Genomic DNA, 19,545 nt, shown 5'->3' with positions numbered 1-19,545 from the left:
CGGCGGCCGCGGGCGGCGCTGGGAGCTGTAGTCCTGCCGCCGGGACGGGGCGGAGCCGTGGCCGGCGCGCAGGCGCGGCAGGGCCGGGGCCGGCGGGGTGTGCGCGGGGCGGACGCAGAAGCGAGAGGTGCCCGGGGCCGCTGCGATGCTGCTCCGCCGCTGCCCGTCCGCCGGCCGAGGTAACGCGCCGGGGCCGGCTGGAGGGCCCGGGGCCTCGTCCCGGGCTGGGCAGGGCCGGGCTGGGACGGCCGCTCGTGCGGCGGGTGGGGCCGGCGGCTGGCGCGGCGCCGAGGCAGAGCAAAGGTCGCGGCCGGGTCGCGCCGGTGTCCGGGCGGGCGCGGGGCCGGACCGGGGCCGGCTGCGGGCCCGCGGCTGCCCCGCGGCTCCCCCTGCCCGGGGCCTCTGTGCGCCCGGAGGCGGCGGGACAGCGCCGTGCGGAGCGCTGCCCGCGGCCCGGCTCTGGGCTGCCGACACGGGCCGCTCACCTGCGGCGGCGTGCCGAAAGAGATGGGCGGGATTTTTGAGCGGCGCGAGGTGTCACCCGCTTTAGAGGGTGAACTAAAGCACTGGCACGAGTGTCCTTGCTTGGGAAGTAGTTGTGGCGACAGCATCCCGACAGCTGTTACTGAAGAGCTGCCGCAAAGTTTCTCCTTGGCCATGTAGGCGTTTCCCATCGCTTGTCGAGTCCCTGCGCTCTCAGTAGCGTCGTGGCCCAGGCACTGTGTGCTTGCTGGGGAAGAATCTGCCCGTCCAGCGTTTGCACCCACCTCTGTTATTATCAGAGGTGTTCGGAGCAGAGTTTCACTTCTTTTGCATATGTGCAAATTAATTGATTTTTTATATATATATATGCTGTGTGATTCTTAGTACCATCAGTTATGGTCAAATAAAAAAAATCCTGAAAGTTAAGTTAAAGTTTCATAATATATATATGAGTGTAGCTGTTACCAACCTTATAGAATGCTTGTTCTCAGATCCTGCTTGGTTGCAGGTAAAGGATAACTAAGAATTATGAGGTGATATGATAATAGTTTTTATGTTATATTGGTTAAGGTACAAAATTCTTGTCAAGGAGCCAACATGGATAATAATTGCTACCTCGCATTTAGAGACCTCTGTTCTGTCACCAGGACACAAGATGCTTGTGCTGACCTTGCCAATTGCCATTCTCAACTAAATATCTCAGTCATAGCACACTGGTGATTTCACTTATGTAGTTTTGCAGAAATACTCCACTTTAAATGTGGTACTAGTCTTCTTTATCCCTGAAGATAGAGAATTTTTTAAGGAAGGAAAATTATTAGTCAACGTACATTAATTCACAGACCTTTTAACTATAACTAGTTTTCATGCTAGCATTTTTTATTACAAATCACATGCATATTATTTGTTTCTAGAAGAGGGAAATGATGACATGTAATAGCCCTCTGAAAAGATTCCTGGTTTGATAATTTGAAACTTTGTTTTTCATCCATTTCCTTACACAGAAATTCTAATTTGTTCTCACAACAATTATTGTATTTGCAGCAAAGGTAATGGCTACCTGTATCTACTGTTCCTAACTTTGGCTAAGCATACTTGGGTTCAAGTCTGTGCTTTTACTGCAGACTATGGTGTGTACTTTAGAAGCATCATGTGTTGAGATGTCAGAGCTAAACTTGCCTGTCCTGTTTCTACTGTTGCTTGGTCATTTTTAATGCAGCCTGAAATAAACCTTTCGAAGTTCAAAATTAAATCAGAACTTAAAATATGTTTGGCACCTGTGTATACATGCATATTATCCTATGTCAGCTGTGCATGGCTGGCCTGTGTACTGAGTAAAGAATGCTTAAAGAGGAAGCTTATTTTTTTTTCCCTGATAAAAAAATTACACATCATCCTCCTTACCTGAGAATTTAAAAATCTGTGTTTATGGTTCCTCATCTTTACATCACCTGGTAGCCCTTTGGGAGGGGGGGAAGCTGTTATATTTGTTGCACTACTTGTGTCTCTGAAATTTTGAAAAATTTGGAAAACTATTGATTTGACAAAGTTGTTTCTGGTTTTTGCAGCACGTCAGTGCATTCATGCTTTAAAATTGATAAAGAAAGATTGCCTTCTATCGGTGCGTGTCTCACGATGTGCCTCTACCGCCTCTGTGCCTCGCATAACTACACATTACACAATTCATCCTCGGGACAAAGACAAACGATGGGAAGGTAAAAACATTGCATTCTTTAAATGCTTTGTTATTATTATTATTATTATTAATCATTGCTGAGTCTTAAAGACACTAAAATATGTTGCTGGTTTTTTCTCTTCATGGAAATTCTCTATGCTTAAATACAGTACTAATATTTCAAATGACAATTTTGCTTGCAATCTCACAATGAGTGTCTTTAGTGCTATAAAATATTATCAGAAGAAACTTTATGCTTGTTTCCATAAAGAAAATATACAAGCAGCTTTTGGTTTAGTGATTATCATAAGATCTAGTACTAGTCAGTATGTATCTGCTGTTTTTTTCAGTTGCTCTTACCATGAGGGTTTAAGTTCAGTGAGAGAGAGGCTGGAAGAAATTAGAGATTGGCTTATGTTATTATCAATTTTTTCTATTGAAGGGGTAAACATGGAAAGATTTGCAGAAGAAGCTGATGTTGTCGTTGTTGGAGCAGGCCCTGCTGGCCTTTCTGCAGCCATTCGACTCAAACAGCTGGCTGCTGAGCACAGCAAAGAACTGCGTGTTTGTCTGGTGGAAAAGGCTTCTCAGATTGGTGCACATACATTGTCTGGTGCTTGTATTGAGCCAAGGTCCTTAGAAGAACTCTTTCCAGACTGGAAAGAGCGAGGGGTATGTATGAGCATGTCAACACCAAAGTTCATTACTAGATTGTAATGAACTTCATATTTGACTGATTCTGGCACGAATTAGTACCTGGTAGCATTAGTAATTAATACCGTTTTAAAATACATTGATGGAACAAAACAAAAATGGGTACCTTCTTTTTAGTATGTTTCCTGTAGTTCAACAATGCTAAATGTTTTCTGTCTACACAGACATGCTGTGGCCTTTGCTCTTTTCTGTAGCAGTCCTACTGCATATACACAATCTGAATGGTGCAGCCTGGGGTGCCCTGCACTTGCTGCCTTTGTGCAAAATCCAGCTCTTGTGTACAAGCAGGATGTCTGGTCCTTACCAGTGACAGATATGCTCGATCTGTGCAATAGCTCTTCCTGGAAATGGCACAGAGTAGACTGGCTTCTGTGCAGATACTGTGGTGTAACAAAGGCCTAAGATGATTTTAGGAGGGAAGTCTCAGAACAGCCTGTAACAAAGGCCTAAGATGATTGTAGGAGGAAGGTCCCAGAACAGCCATCTGACTTGCAGACTGCTGCCTGCTTTCACCTGAGAGATGCAAGAAGTCAGCCAACAGCTCTTTGGTTTGCCTTATGGTGATAAATCTGCAACTTGAACTGCCATATTTAAAAAGGTCTAGAATATTGATGTAGCACAGGCCTGTGTACAATAGATGTTATTTGCAAAGCTGTATTTTTTTTTTTACTTCAGTAGTTGTGTTGATTCTTTCCTGATGACTGCATTATAAAGTACTTTATTTGCTCTTTTGTGATACCTTCCCATAGAAGTGCTATACTAAACCTGTACTCTACTGCCAGTTTGATTGTTTGATTTTGTTGTTTGTGTTGTATTGGCGAAGAAAATATAACTCTCTGCTTCTTCTATTTTATTTGTTGTAGGCTCCACTTAATACTCCTGTAACTGAAGACAAGTTTGGAATTTTAACAGAGACATCTAGAATTCCAGTGCCAATTCTTCCAGGTAAAGTTTACTGAGGGAGAAGAGAGTCAACTTCCTCTGTGTCTTTTTGGAGACTTCATGAATCCATGAACTTCTCCATGAATCAAAAGAAGTTTGATTCCGTGTAGTGCAGCAAGTGTATGTAGAGTATAATAGGTTACAGTGATACACTCTGTGTAGGTGATGGCTCTGATAACACATGAGATTAATTTTGAAGGTAGTAGCTGTAGATGTGACATCTACTGTATGCAGCTTTGGTTATTTTGCTTAGTGTCCGATGTGTTATATCTGTGTGTGTCTTTTTTTGCCTAGGACTTCCGATGGTTAATCATGGAAATTACATAGTACGTCTGGGCCACCTTGTGAGTTGGCTAGGTGAACAAGCAGAAGCTTTGGGTGTTGAGATATATCCAGGCTATGCAGCAGCTGAGGTACTAATGACATCAGTGTGTGTTTATGAAAAGTGGCTTAGGAACCCCCTTCAGTGCAGTCATGATCATTTGTACATGTGCAACATTCCTTTTAAGTGATATGTATTGTGAAAACTCTGTTTCTCTGTCTAAATTCCCTGGCTCAGATCCAGCAAAGTGCAGGTGGATCATACAGTGCATGAATAAATACATAATCTTAATGTTTGACCATTTAAGTCATACTGCTTAGAAGTTTTGCTTTAGAACTTTTAATATATAGATTCAAAATACAGTTTCATTACAATGTTTTGTGTTTCTTTGTTTAAATATTTCCAAAGGTACTTTTTCATGAAGATGGTAGTGTGAAAGGGATAGCAACCAATGATGTAGGCATTCAGAAGGATGGAGCACCTAAAGTAAGTATTTATCTTCCCCATAACTAAGAATCTAATTATGAAAATTGTGATACATCTGCTTCTACTGCCATCAGTAGTCTTGCTGAAGCATAAGAAAAGTTGTAAAATTCAGTACCTGTCCTCCCTCTCTGTTTGATTGGATTGATTGGCTGTGAAAGCTCTTGTTTCAGAACATTGTAAAATTCTTCTGAGATTAGTAAAAAAAAACCTTTTCAGCAAAGTTGTCTTGAAGGAGATTATGTAAGAGTGTTTTGGCTTATGTGAAATCTGGAAACAAGGGAAAGAACTCCAGGAAGTCCTGCAAAAAAGGTCCAAAGGTGAAATAGGAAGCTTTAGTCTATCTGGTAACTAGCAACATATAAAAGAGTGTGCTTCTGCCTGGTTTGGTTTCCTTGATCTTTACAGCCACAGTTGCACTTGCTGACAGTCTATCATGCTGTGGCAAGATACACACTCAGTCTTTTTACCTTTATGCTGGTTGGTCATGTATCTGCACCTATAAGGTGACTACGTGCCCTAAGTGTCAAACTTGGATTTTTGTTCTTTCAGTGAAATCCAGGATGTGCCCTAAGTGTGCTGTTTCCCTGTAAAATATGTTGGGAAAATGTGGCATCTCAGAGTTACTTGGAGCAACTTTCACACAGAATTATTTTACTACATAAATTAGAAGTCTTTTCTTAACATTTACTTTGTTTTTAATAAAGTTTTGTTCTAGTTTCCTAGAGTTTCAAAGAGGTATTCACTTTCACATAAAGTGTGGGCTATTTTTCCCTATTTAAGGCAGGAAGTGAGAAGAAAAGACTCTTGTTTTGAGAGAATATAGCCAGTGGAGGAGTAATGTAATTTTCCAGTGTAATATTGTGTATCTGCTATTGCTTTGTCCAGAAGGTGGCACAAGTAACATGTGCAGTTTCATTGGGAGTTTGGGTTTGTTTTAAGATGGGAAGGAACAATTTTAGGTGTATTTCTTAAAATCCTCAAAACATAGATTCTTTTTCTTCCCCTCATTTGTTCTGGGAGAACATGTATCTTTTTTCATGTGCATAATGAGTGTGCCTCTACTGCAACTTTTTTTACTGCACTGTCACTCAAGTCAAGTTTTCTAGCTGTCAGTTTTGTCAGCTGGTACTATCTCCAGTGCATAAAAGCTCAGGTAAATAGGTGTAGTTTGTATAACCTCCAAGGCAAGAGTATCTTCAATATACAGAGCCTAATCAAATAGACTGTGGTTAATGAATAGATTTTCACCTTGCAGTCAGCACCAACCAAGTAAAAATAACAGTGGTAAAAGCCGTTGTAGCAAGTTGCACACTGATTCTTGTGTAGATACTGGAGAAGGTGGTTAAATATGTAATACAGCTGTGTCATGTTACTGAAATCCTTCAAATTAATGTATTTCTAATATTTACAATGTAGAGTTGTAGTTAATTTGTTTTATATAAAGCTACTTCAAAGTGGACAGTATATATTCAAGAGGTAACTCTTGTTTAGTATTTTGTAAAATTAATTCTTGCTCATACTGACAATCATAAATTCAAAGAGTACAAAAAAATTCACAGAATCCCGTGACTCCTGTTTAAATGTAATTCTCAGCTAGAGGGAATATTTTCATTTGTTAGTTACAAGCAGATTGCACCTGAGAAACAATTGAAAACTAAAGCAGTAAGCTTATTTTGAACCTACACTGGCTTACCTTGAGATGGTTTAATTGAGTACTGCTGGAGAAGTTCATCCAAAACTGTTTTCCTTGTCTTTTTCAACATCAAACTTTCTGACTGAAGTCAAGCTTTTTTCATTATAAAAAATTTGTAAACATAATCTGTATTCTTGTTCAGTGCGCTCACAAATGCAGGTGGTGTACTCATACAGCAGTATACCAGTTCCCCTTACTTGATTCTCAATCCCTGTTGGAATTTTTTATGAGAATTTTTTTATAGTTGTATTTTATTTAGTTTAATTTTATTGTATGTTTTAACATGCCAGATTGGAGTATACTTTGTTATTCTGAAGCAGTGGGTTCTTTTGGGAGCAGGGATGATTCAGGTTTTTCTGTCTAGTCTAAGTCATGTGTGTAGTTCTGTCTACTCTGTGGGGCACACACACATAATGTTTTATTGTAATGAGCAAAAATTAAGCATGATGTTACAGGTAAAATTTGCTGTGGGGCTGCTCTGCTGGAATCCCCTTCCAAGACTTGCCAGGGGTGCATCATGGTTAGGTGGAAAAGACAACTAAACTAGAGCCATAATTTGCAATGGTTTGTAGGTTCTGAGCTGTGTTACCAAGTAGTCTAAAGTCACTTTATTACTCACCACTTTCTTGCTGTAAGTTTGGTGTGGCACAGACCTAACTGCTGATGAAATGCTGTATTTTTGCAGGCTACCTTTGAAAGAGGCTTGGAACTCCATGCTAAAGTCACAGTCTTTGCTGAAGGTTGTCATGGACATCTAGCCAAACAGCTGTACAAAAAATACAATCTAAGGGAGAATTGTCAACCCCAGAGCTATGGCATTGGATTGAAAGAGGTACCACTTGCATAATTTTAACAATTAAAGAAAATACCATAGGACTTTAAGGTAGATTCTATTTGCTTTCTAGCTAATTTTTGTAAGACATAAGAATTAAAGAATTTGAGTTACACTTTGAGACTTAAGAATCTTTGCTGTTCTGAAGCTGATCAGAACAGATGCTCCCTGAATGTCATGACTGTTCCACTTCAGCTGCTGCTTCTCTTGAATCTGTTATAACCAGAGATACCTGTGAATCTGCTCTGTTAACATTTTCAAATTACAGTCATTTGTGATATCTGTTTTCTGTGTATTTGCTAAATAAGAGAGGAATTTGTGCTACCTGATTTTGGGGGGGCTTTAGTACACGAGGAAGGAAGAAAATACTTTCTATGGGCTTTCTGTATGTTAGTGAAAGGGAGAGAGGAGAGCTGTTTCAGATATTGAGTCATGGGCTCTGAAGCACCTTTAGAATGAGCCTTTCTTTAAAAAAAAATTTCTTTCATTGGGCATATAAAATTGGGAAAGGAATGAGGTTTCCTTTTTAAAATATTCTATACTCGGGAAATATCACTCATTAAAAAGAGTTGGTATTATTTTAGAATATGTTCAAAGTTCTGGCTATAACATATTCTTTATTACTTTAATATGTGCTTAGAGCTACAAAATATTTGTTAAATTATTCGTTTACACTCTGTAGAGAATAACCACTCTGTAAATATGACATGATCTTAGTTACAGTGTCTAATACTGAAATTGTCATTAAAGAAGGGTTTTACTGTAGAGTTCCCTTGCTTCCAGATGAGACTGTGTGCTTTAGCAAATGGTGCAGTCCAGAAGGAGTGGATCTGAAGTAGCTGGTGCTGATGAGCTGTTATCTGTACTATGCACACCTCAGGTTTATTTTTACTTTGAACTAGCTGTGATCTAGTCCCATGGACTGAGTGCCCTTTCATGACTGGAATGCTTTAGATGGACTTTTAGGACTCTGTCTTTTAGTTTTACATTGAAGGAATCCAGTTCATCGCTGGTGTATGGTGTGAGTCAAAACACAGCAAGTGCGAGGAATCAGAAGTCCTGCTCAAAAATGTGCTCTTTAATCTAAATCGGAATATTATTGTAGATGTGCCCTCCATGCTTGAGCTGATCTATGGTGCTCAACTGCCCTCCTGTCATTAGACTGTGCCTGGCATGTACCTCCACGGTGCAAAGATCTTTTGTGAAATGAGCAGAAAATGGACTCACTCCTGAAAACATGAAAATGCTTCTCTGAGTTCACCATGGGTCAGTGAAGCACTGGAGAGATGGGACAATTTGTTTGACAGAAAATATTTAGATCAACGCAGGCCTATTGCTTTGTCCTGACCTTGAAAAACTCACAAGATAATTCATAGAATCATATGAAAAAATAATACTTTCAAAGAGAAAGGTCAACACAAGCATTGCGTTCTGTGGCAGAAGTATCTCAAAATCACTAATATTAGGAATCTTGTGGTTGAATGGAAATTTTGGGTGTAGTACTGGAGTCTCAGTCACATTTTCTGATACACAGCATTTAAAGAGAGGTATTGGGAAAACAATGGTAATCCAACAAACCATACTGAACAGTTGGTATTTAGCTGTACGAATTTTTGCTTTGCTCATAGGAGTAAATTCAGTATCTATCAGTACTATATGTAATTGTGTGTTTGGGTTTTAATATGTTATTGAAAGGCCATTACTGAAGTAATTTTTTGTCATCCTTATTTCAGTTATGGACTATTGATAAAAGTAAATGGAAACCAGGAAGAGTGGAACATACTGTAGGCTGGCCATTAGACAGACATACATATGGAGGATCCTTTCTTTATCACTTAAATGAGCGTGAGCCTTTAGTTGCTCTTGGATTTGTGGTAAGTGAAGTTTTTCCATTCTTACATGTTGTTTGATCTGCATTTTATGTAGTTTCTTTTCTCTGTTTTAATGAGAAAATGTAAATACAAGAATAGGAACAGGGCAAATTTAATCCTTTCTCAATCTTAAGTGTGCTTATACCCATACTAGGGAAGGCTTACTTGTCATATTAATCTGTCTTTAATCCAGTGTCTTTTATTGAGACCAACTAGAAAACTTATTCATAATTTCTTTGCAAACCAAGCAAATTTTTGTAATGGCAAAACCAAATGACTAATCAAAAGTGTGCTCAAAAAGTTATTTTAAGTTAGGAAATCTAAATCACATGTACTTTGTACAGTTCCATTTCCTAATTAATGTGTCAACCTTGTGTGTAACTCCACTTTTTGAGAGAAGTATTTAAAGTGGAAGCACTGCAATGCTACTAGCATCCCTTTAATTTCTGAGTTCTTCACTTTGTTTCTGGTATTCTCCACCACTATTGGCTTTGCCCTCTTTAGCAACGGCCTTTCTGAATTAGGCAGGCAGCTTCTTCCTGCTTATTGCCATTTTATCAGAAGCAGTGAGAGCTCGAGAGATAGTCTGGTGTCATTCTAGCAGCCAGGTGATGTGAGGAGCAAGGATTGGAAATATTCTCTGTCACCTACAGTTCAAAATGAAAAATTCACTATTTACTCTGTGCACGTGCTTCAACACAGATGGTGTAAGAGTCAAGCATATAAATTGGACTTTCAGCAGCATGGGACTGAGCTGACACTTCTGTCTTCTAGATTTCAGAAGGATTACAAAGTGTGGAAAAATTCTATTTTTGTCTAACTGTTTTGTAAGAAGCATTGAAAAAAAATCATTAGCTTTCTCAGACACACATATTTGTCCTGTACAGTTTTCCAATATTGGAATTAATAACTACATACAGTAGGTTCTCAAATTCTGTTTGATTTTAGATGGGCTGAGAGCTCTGATTCTCACAGAGAATGGTAGGTCATCAGTAGCATTCATATTCTCTCCAGAGAGGAAAAAATCAGTTTCTGTGTGAACACACAATCACTTTTTTGTCTTTGAATTTTACCTATTTTAGTCTGACATGATTCTTGTAGTAGGGTTATTTTACCCTTATTTTGGAACTTGTTCATTAATTTTGTCTTGTCAGCAGGGCAGATGCAAACACTGCTTTAAAAGCCGTGAGCTGCCACAGATACCAAAGTCTTGACTGCTGCTGACTTATGATGTATTTTGTTACTTATCTCCCATAAAGCTCCCAGGAACCAGAAATAATCCCTTTCTCAAAAGATAAAAAATTGGCAAGAGAAGTCTTTTTAAGAGTATCTTGAGTATATATTTGGTCAAAATCTCAAATATATAGGAATCCTGGGCATCCAGCCCCATTTTCTGGTTTCATCATTGCTCCCCTGTGCTCCCAATGGCTCACCTAATTGGATATTATAATTGACTACTAAACAATTTGAAGAACTGTTTAAAGTATGAGAGCACAAGTATGAGAGCACAATCAAAAAATATTTGTTTACCTCTTTTTTCCGCTTTTTTTGGGCAGAGGTATAAAATACAAATTTAAAACAACTTTTGCTGCTTATCCCACCCATTAAATCATGCTTAATTTAATCATTTTTATACCAAAGACAGCTGAAAGGAAGTTACAATGAAATTAAATGTTTTCCATATTTCAGATGGGGACAAGAGCAGATTTGTAGCAGCAAATTTTTGGATTTGCTTCTGCTGTGCCATTAATAGAATATATTTTTGGCAGTAGTTTAAGTAGAAATATCCTGAGATTGCTTTAGTATAAAATAGATTTAAAGACTTGATGTGGTAATATGCAATTGCTTTAATTTCAAATTTTGAAATTTCATACCTTATTTTTATTAATGTGCAGTTTTTTCTTTTTTTTTAAGGTTGGTTTAGATTATCAAAATCCCTATTTGAATCCATTTAGGGAATTTCAGAGGTGGAAGCACCATCCTAGTGTACAGCCTACTTTGGAGGGTGGAACACGAATTGCATACGGTGCCAGAGCATTAAATGAAGGTGGTATCCAGGTAATTTTTTTCACAAAGTTTTTATCTTTGAGTTCTCTATGGCCATGTATTTAGTGCTGTAGATTTGGGTCGCATGCTATACCAAATGTTTTACTGGACAGAAAAAGTTTCTTGTCTTGCTGGGTACTGGCTGCTGAAGCTTGCTAGTCTTAGGCTGTGTCATACTGAAAATCTTCTGACATACTCATCATAGAAACCTTTAGACTGGAAAAGACCATTTACATCATTTAATCCAATAACTAGTCCACCACTGCCAAGTCCACCACTAAATCATGTCCCTAAGTGCCACATCTATATGTCTTATCTAGGCAGGGCAACTCAACCACTTCGCTGGGCAGCTTGTGCAAGTGCTTGACAGCCCTTCCCGTGAAGATATTTTTCCTAATACCCAATCTAAGCCTCCTCTGGCACAACTTGAACCCCTTTCATCTCTTCCTGTCACTTGTTACTTGAGAGAAGAGATAACCCTCACCTCAGTGCACCCTCTGTTCAGGTGGTTGTAGAGAGCAATAAGGTCCCCCCTGAGCCTTCTTTTCTCCAGGTTAAACACCCCCACCTCCCTCAGCTGCTCCTCATACGACCAGAGTTCCAGGCCCTTTGTAAACTCCATTGCCCTTCTCTAGACACACACCAGCATTTCAATGTCTTGTGAGGGGCCCAAAACTGGACAAAGGATTCAAGATAGAGCATCACCAGTGCTGACTACAGGGGAATAATAATCACTGCCCTGCTCCTGCTGGCCACACTATTTGTGATCCAAGCTAGGATGCCACTGGCCTTCTTGGCTGCCTGGGCTCATGTTAAACTGGCAGGACTCCCTGTGTCCTTTTTGTTGGGCAGTTTTCCAGTCACCGTGCCCCAAGCCTAAGGCACTGCATGAAGCTGTCGTAACCCAAGGACAGGACACAGCACTTTGCCTTACTGGATGTCAGTATAATCAGCCTTGGTTCGTAGATCCATGCTGTCCAGATCCCTCTGCAGCAGATCAACATTCCCACCCATCTTTGTGCTGCCTGCAGACTGACTGAGGGTGAACTCAATCTCCTTTTCCAGGTCACTGATGAAGATATTAACCAGGTCTGGCCCCAGTCCTGAGCCCTGGGGAACCCCACTAGTGACTGGCTATCAAGTGGATGTAATTCCATTCAGTAACACCCTCTGAGCCCAGACATCCAGAGAGTTTTTTACCCAGCAAAGTGTTTGTCCAAGCCATAAGCAGCGAGTGAAGTGGAATTTATATTGCAGTCAAGTATGTTCAGTAGCAAAGATGCCACAGACAATCTTTTGTTTGCCTGAAATCTTGGTGAAGGCAGAGTAGTACCACCGATCTGTGGTCTTCCAAATTACTTATTTATCCCAGCAAAAATAACTCGGTCTCAGTGCTTGAGCCTTAAATCACTGATGGTGCTGAAATTGCTGATTTACCTGAATTCGGCAGGTAAATCTTTACCTATCAAGTATATGAATACCTTGAGTTTCTTTCCTGCACAGCTTTGAATTTCTGCTTTCTTGGGAGATGGAATACTTTGTTCATTTTGCTAACTTAAGTAGTGCAAAAGGTAAAATTTTGAATATGTATTCATCAAGACTTTATGATTAATACATTTCCCTTTAAATACTGACTTTTCTGACTAGGGTTAGTTGAAAGGGCTGGAAAAGCTTGCAAAAAGTGGTCTGGAATTTACATTTAACAGTTTTAAAGTACATTCAACCTGTTAGCTTCTCATCTTCCAGATCCGTCTTCCAGATGCTCCTTTCAGTTTGGACCTTAAAACTAGCCTGAGTGTTCGTGATCTGCTGTCTGTATGTGGGGCCATTGCTCTCTGCCCTCTGACTACTTTGCCTTTCCTTTTAGAACCTCTTGTTCGTATGAACGTGGCTTCACACAGTTTTGCAATACAAGCGGAGTTTCATCATAGCTTCACTCTTGTCACAGTCATGTGGACTTAGGCTTTGACCCCAGTGTGCATTCCTGGCAGTGAGTCATGTGGGCTCAGGAAGCAACTTCTTGATTACACCCGTGCTGCACATTTAATCAATCTGAGCGTTGGTTTTGTCCACTCTGCACTGGAAATATGTCATATCACATTGTAACACAGCTGTATTACTGGCATATTTCAAAAACCATTGCCACTCCATTATTAGCACAGATACCATGAAAAATACCAAGATGTTTTAATCTAGATTTTTATGCAAGAGTGGCTTCTTTTTACACCCTGCGCACTGGTTGCTCTATCACACATAGTGATTGAATTTCTGGCTTTGGTGAAGTAGCCAGAGTGTGACTTTAGTTGCACCCTCTTTATACTCAAAGCCTGAGCAGCTTTGCTGAAATAATAGCTGAAAGAATACAGTATTTTTTAAGTCACTTTAGACATTGTGCTAAGTTACACAGTACAATTACAGATCTTGCACATCTCTGCCTCATCTTTGGACATCTTTGCTGGATTTAAACCAATATGTCCCTTACTTTCCATTGTTCCTAATGTAAAAGGATATTTTGCTTTGTTGGCTTTTTTAATTTCCTATAGATAGATTTGTTTAGGTGATCATGAAGTCACTCTTCTAAAAGACTTTTTTTAATACATGGCTTCAGTAAAAAAAAGCTTTATTGATGATTCACTTAGGAAGAGTTTTAAGATTAGCTCTTCTTTTGCATGTGTTGCTTTGATTAATAACTGTAGCAGTCTGACTCATTTGTATCACTGTAGTCCAGGAATATTTTCTTATGTAAGTCATTCCATAACTCCAGTTTTTGATTTTGGCAACAGAATTGCATCAAATAAGTGTAAAGAGTTACCATCAACTTCAGGTTTTTTGTTACAGATAACCTAATGACCATGATCTTCAATCTTTAGCACAGGGTGAAGGGGGAGAGAGAGTGCATGTGTTTTTTAATGTATGTGGAAGTAAGGATCAGAGTTTAGTAACTTAATTTCTGTAGCTACTATTTATTATATTTATTAAAATTGCAAAACAAAGCACCTAAGTTCCCATGCACCCTCTATTTTGTCTCTATTTTATAAAAAACTTTTGAAAGGTTTAAGAGTTTTGTGGAGAAAAAGGGGTTACAGTTATTGAGTAGTGTATACTATGAATATCGGGGGAAAACCTTTATACTGACAATCCATTTAAATGTGAAATATTAGACTTAACAGATTTTAAGCCCTGATCTGGAGCTAAGGGGAGGAAGAACATGAGGTTTCCTGTCTGCCAGCAGGAGACACTCTGCAGGGAGCAGGTGCCTCCCCTTCTCTAAAGCAGTCTTGTATCTCAGGAGCATGATGTGTTTCTTCCACTGACTGTGAAAGCAGGTACCAAGTGCCATAGTATTAATAATGAGAATTACTACCAAAGCTGCAGTATGTGCTACCTTTTGTGTTAGATTACTTATCTTTAAGCTCATTTATTCTTTAGCAGTATGATAGGTCACTATGTGCCTATTATGTGTGTTTGCAGAAGAAAAGTACTTGATCACCATCTTTGTTTGTAATTCAGAGTCAGTCAAGAAGTTTTCCTATGCTTATGTCAGTGCTGCACCATTGAATCCTAACAGATAACACAGAATGGCTGTTTTCTGAGAAAAGAGAACATTCCACATACTTAATCCCTTTGAAATAGTGTTATGTAGGTGAACTTAAAACTTATATTCCCAGAAAAGTATGTTGTAGTTGTGTTTTCAGCCTGAATAACCTTTCCTATGAAACAAATCACTATGTCTCTGATTAAACAAATTGGCCAAAATACAGAGGAAATGCTGTGTAATTTAACTTTTTTTTAGTGATTGCTATATGACTATACAAGAGTAAGCAGTCCTGCATGACTAGTAAAGGGGTAACAATTGAACAAGCAGAAGAAAAACTTTTGGTTTGGGTTACCTTAAATTCCAAGGGATACATTTTTTTTACATTTTTCATGAAATTCAACTACTTGCTTAGTATTTAGGTTACTGCAAAATTAATTCTTTCAGACAGTTTTAATAAAAGCAGGATGCTAGTTAAAACTTACCTTCAGCAGTTTGTGATTTAGGCTTTGATCAGAGCTTTCTGCTTAAAGTTCTTCAATCAGTCTGCATTTTGAAGCTGTTAAAATTTTAATCAACTTGGTAGCTGATGTATTCCTTAGTTAATATAGGTGGATAATGTAGTATATTAATACTATTGACCTGATATTTGCAAATAATCTTGGCTGTGTGAAGTTTGTGAGTTAACCATACTCTATGACATTATGCTTACAGAATGGGAGCAAGATGGTGATTTTGCACCAAAATGTATTTGTTCACTGTGAGCAACTTCTAAAATAAGGAGGAGGGGGACAGGCATGATAGCATTGTGCAGTTTCACAGAAAGAGATTTGTGGAAAAAAGCACTGTGAGGTGTGATGAGTACAACTTACTGTGTGGAAATCAGGGAAACAAATGGGAGTTTGGGTTTTTTATTTTAAGTAATTTACTTGAGCTTGAAGGAGGTAAACAATATTGGTGGGTGACACTACTGGAGTTTTGCTGCAGATAAGGCAGCTGTAGAGAGGATATAAGGATAACATCACTTTCATACTCAGCACAAGTACAGTATTCCTATGTGCATACTATGCTCAAATTCCATGAGTGGAGTAACTGGTGTATGTTTAGAGAGTGCACATGCCAAGTCTGGAAAGGACACTTAAGGCTTATGCCAGTTTAATTCCTAGAATGTTATTTTCACTTCAATAAACAGGAAAAAAAACAAACAAGAACAAAACCTTTCTTTCTGTTTTTCCTTCAGTCAATACCCAAACTCACCTTTCCAGGTGGATTATTAATTGGTTGCAGTCCTGGACTCTTGAATGTTCCCAAGATCAAAGGAACACATACTGCAATGAAAAGTGGCATGTTGGCTTCAGAAGCCATTTTTAGTCAATTAATCAATGAAAATCTCCAATCAAAGACAATAGGTAAGATCACTGTATTTTGAGTTGTAATTACCTTCTGTTCAATTAGAACCACCACCAACTAACAGCACTAATTAATCTGGCTGAATGAATTAGTTGGAAATGTTAATAAATCATGAAATGGGTGTGTTAAAAATGTTTATTTACTATTGATAATGTAACATTATTTATGAAATTAATATTTGCTGTTATTCATAAATATTGATCCTACTGCTAGAAGCTCTGTTGACCATCTGAAAAGTAAGCTTATGCTTCCTGTATAAGTAAACAAGAATAGTTTTGTTCCTACAAACACAATAAAAAGTAGTGCTTTATGATTCAGAAAGTATTACTGAAAGCCTGCCTAAACAAGAAAAAAAAAGGAATAGATTAAATGAAGCAAAACAGCATGAGATTTTTCAAATTTGTTCTTACTGTTTTTGTTCAGGTTTTTTTTGTCTTTTAATCTTTTAGTTGTCTCAGTTTGAGACTACATGTATTTTATTTTAAACATAATACATGCACATTGTAGTAATCACCTGGTCCTGACCAGCTTGTAGTGATTTGTTTACGCCTTAGTTGTCCCTTTAAATCTGTTAATAAAGTCTGTAGGGAGAGAGAGAGAATTAGAATTTCAGTCACTCTAGAGACAAGACACTACAGCTAGGTGCCACATGATGATTATTTTAGAAATCATCTCTTTGTGCTGGTGGATTCAGGCCTCATTCAGTTGAAATGCACCATACACAGAAGGTGTGTTGAACAATTAAAACTTCAACTAGACATGCTAAAATGCTGAGAATCCATCTGAAGCTATAAACACTGTTGGTGGGTAATGTGCCACTCCTGTTTGATTATGGACAGGTTTTATATGCTGTTTTCCAGTATTGTCAAGACTGGACTACTAAAGCCTACTTTTCTCTCTTTGCAGGGATAATGGGCTTTATGGGAAATATGGATTGAAGCATGCTTTTCATATGTAGACAGGGCTTAGAACTGATTCTTTAGAACATATATTCCTTTACAGTAGTAATGGAGAATGGTGAAAGGGAAGCTCTCAAATAATTTTCATTTGAAGAAACATTAAGATAATTACTTGACTTTAACTACACTGTGGTAGATGTGTCAAGTGTGAAATGTAGTATTTATAAAGAATACAATCAAAGAGTTTCAATCAAAAGTTTGCAGTCAAATATGTCTCTTGAATGTGCTGATTACAAAGGGAGAAATTACCTAGCCATTGGCATTATCCATTGGGCCATAGCCATAGTTACTGAAATGGGACTTCGGTTGTAAAACTTCTTTGGGAAAAGCTTTTGAACTTGGCATTAGAATTGCAAATCTGCCTTTGGATCACGGAGACTGGTCAGCACTCAGATTCTGTGAGTGAGTAGCTGCTTTCCCACAGAGGTGCCAATGTAGCCACCTAATTATATTTTGCTGAGGTTTGAGACAATTTAATGCTGCTTGTGGCTCATTTAATAGAGGCTACAAAGGAACAGTACATGTCTGCCAACAAAACAGGTCTCTTGATTCAAGAGGCTGAAACATGTTGTCTAGTATATTCCTAGCTTACAGTCCTGAAATTCTCATTTTGCTGATTTCATTGCTAGCAGTTGCTTTTATTCAGCATTTATTATTTCAAGGGTAGTCTTGTTGTACTGTAGGTACCTAACAAGTAATGTACTGCCTTAGGACTTGATGTGCAAGAATACGAAGCGAACCTGAAAAACTCTTGGGTCTGGAAAGAGCTGTATGCGGTGAGAAATATCCGGCCATCCTGCCATAGCATACTTGGTGTGTATGGAGGAATGATATATACAGGCATATTTTACTGGCTACTGAGAGGAATGGAACCGTGGACATTAAAACATCCAGGTAATTTCATTATCTCCTGAAGATTATTCTAAATTTATATGTCAGTCTTTTCAGGTCTTCGTTTCAGCTAGTGCACATCTGGTACAGTCATGAGGCCTTAAAGTGTACAAAAGAAATGGATGATAAAACACTGAAGCAGATTGTCATATCAGCTACCACACAATGTAAATTAAGGCATTAAAACACTGCTTAGTATAACTTGGTATAGATATTTGTCTTGTGAAAAAGGCTACCTTTTATGAAGTACCTCATTCTTGTGACAGGGGAGGTTAAAACAGCTTAGTTAAATTTTTCTTGAGTAACTGCAAGTTATAGTAATTCTATACTGAAATTTATTAAAAATATATTTAGGACCAGATTTTGCTCAGCTCAAGCCAGCCAAAGACTGCACTCCTATTGAATACCCAAAGCCCGATGGAAAAATCAGTTTTGATCTCCTGTCATCTGTGGCTTTAAGTGGTACAAACCATGAACATGACCAGCCCCCTCATTTAACTCTCAAAGATGACAGCGTCCCTGTGAACAGGAATCTGGCTGTATTCGACGGACCGGAGCAAAGATTTTGTCCAGCAGGTAGGTAACAAAAATGTATGTGTCAGCTGTTTCTGCAAAGTGAAAGACTAAGTAGGAAGGGTCCACCTGGCCTCCTACTTACTTCAAGCATTCTATCCCAATTTTCCTCCCAGAAGGGGGTTCAGTTGAAAGTTTTAAAACGTGTTAGCAATACTTTTGTGATGAAATAACTGTTAAACATGTTAGAAGGGAATTAAGTCACATTCGTAATATACTTCCCTTGTTACACTTGCTGGTAAGTAGAATATAGATGCAGGGGGAAGTTGTTCAACAAAGTGATAGCTCCCTTCTTGTCTTTGCAGGAGTCTATGAGTATGTTCCTCTGGAAACAGGAGAAGGATCAAGGCTGCAGATAAATGCTCAGAACTGTGTCCACTGCAAAACATGTGATATTAAAGACCCAAGTCAGAACATTAACTGGGTGGTACCTGAAGGTGGAGGAGGACCAGCTTATAATGGAATGTAAACTAACAGGAGATCTATTCAGTGACTTTTGATCACCAACAAATATGTTGGAGTATTTTATGCTGCAGTGTAATTAATGTACAGCACTGACTTAAATGTTAAAAGGGTTTGAGACTAATGTGCCATTCTGAATTCTACATTTGACTTTTGCATTAAATGGGAAGTTGGTGCCTTCTGGTTAAACCCTAGCCTTATTTAAGTAGCACTTCTTTACAGGAGCTGTATGGCAGGCAAAAGTTCTTATCAGGACTGACAAAGGAGGTTTGCATCTAGGAATTTCCTGCTAAAGTTCACTGATAACAGGAGCCATATCCAGACTTGTGCGTATGGTGGAATAATTTCATACCCACCTTTCAAAAAGTATTTTCTCTCTCTAGATGGAGTGATTTACATGTAATCATACCTGGCAGTCAGGAAAATAAATCAGTCTAGAAAGCTCACCTGTTTAAAGTGTTACATTTTACATCAAATTTTCAGGGTATTTTTTTTTCCTGATGATGATAATAGGGAATACCTATTGTAAAATGGTTCTAAAAAAATAATATTTGCATCTTCATTCTATGTCTATTAGCATTTTTGTTTCTTACAAGAAACCAGACGTGCTCTAACAGAACAGTGAAAATGCCTACATTCGCTTCATGTGAA

The 19,545-nt window shown here is 38.7% G+C and overlaps 1 protein-coding gene across 1 annotated transcript; it reads left to right on the top strand.

The window, feature by feature from the left end:
* The first annotated feature begins 81 nt into the window (after window positions 1–81).
* Window positions 82–19,456, top strand: ETFDH (electron transfer flavoprotein dehydrogenase). The gene is made up of 13 exons (XM_021539589.4): window positions 82–179; window positions 2,052–2,198; window positions 2,601–2,830; window positions 3,736–3,817; window positions 4,109–4,227; window positions 4,545–4,622; window positions 7,001–7,147; window positions 8,881–9,021; window positions 10,933–11,076; window positions 15,840–16,008; window positions 17,680–17,862; window positions 18,214–18,435; window positions 18,738–19,456. Exons 1-13 carry the CDS (start codon window positions 146–148, stop codon window positions 18,899–18,901), a joined length of 1,860 nt encoding a protein of 619 aa, XP_021395264.2. The 5' UTR covers window positions 82–145; the 3' UTR covers window positions 18,902–19,456.
* Window positions 19,457–19,545: the final 89 nt, after the last annotated feature.

The sequence above is a fragment of the Lonchura striata genome, chromosome 4, assembly GCF_050655825.1.
Source record: "Lonchura striata isolate lonStrDom1 chromosome 4, ASM5065582v1, whole genome shotgun sequence".
In the NCBI taxonomy this organism is placed as follows: domain Eukaryota; kingdom Metazoa; phylum Chordata; class Aves; order Passeriformes; family Estrildidae; genus Lonchura; species Lonchura striata.
Note: the sequence above shows the minus strand (reverse complement) of the source record. Positions and strands in the feature narration are given on the sequence as shown.

What these genes read in the sequence shown, in the direction of transcription:
- ETFDH (XM_021539589.4), top strand. Translation starts at nt 146, where the DNA reads ATGCTGCTCCGCCGCTGCCCGTCCGCCGGCCGAG. An exon ending in CTGCCCGTCCGCCGGCCGAG is followed by an intron (nt 180 to 2,051) that starts GTAACGCGCCGG and finishes TGGTTTTTGCAG; the next exon opens with CACGTCAGTGCATTCATGCT. An exon ending in AGAAGGATGGAGCACCTAAA is followed by an intron (nt 4,623 to 7,000) that starts GTAAGTATTTAT and finishes GTATTTTTGCAG; the next exon opens with GCTACCTTTGAAAGAGGCTT.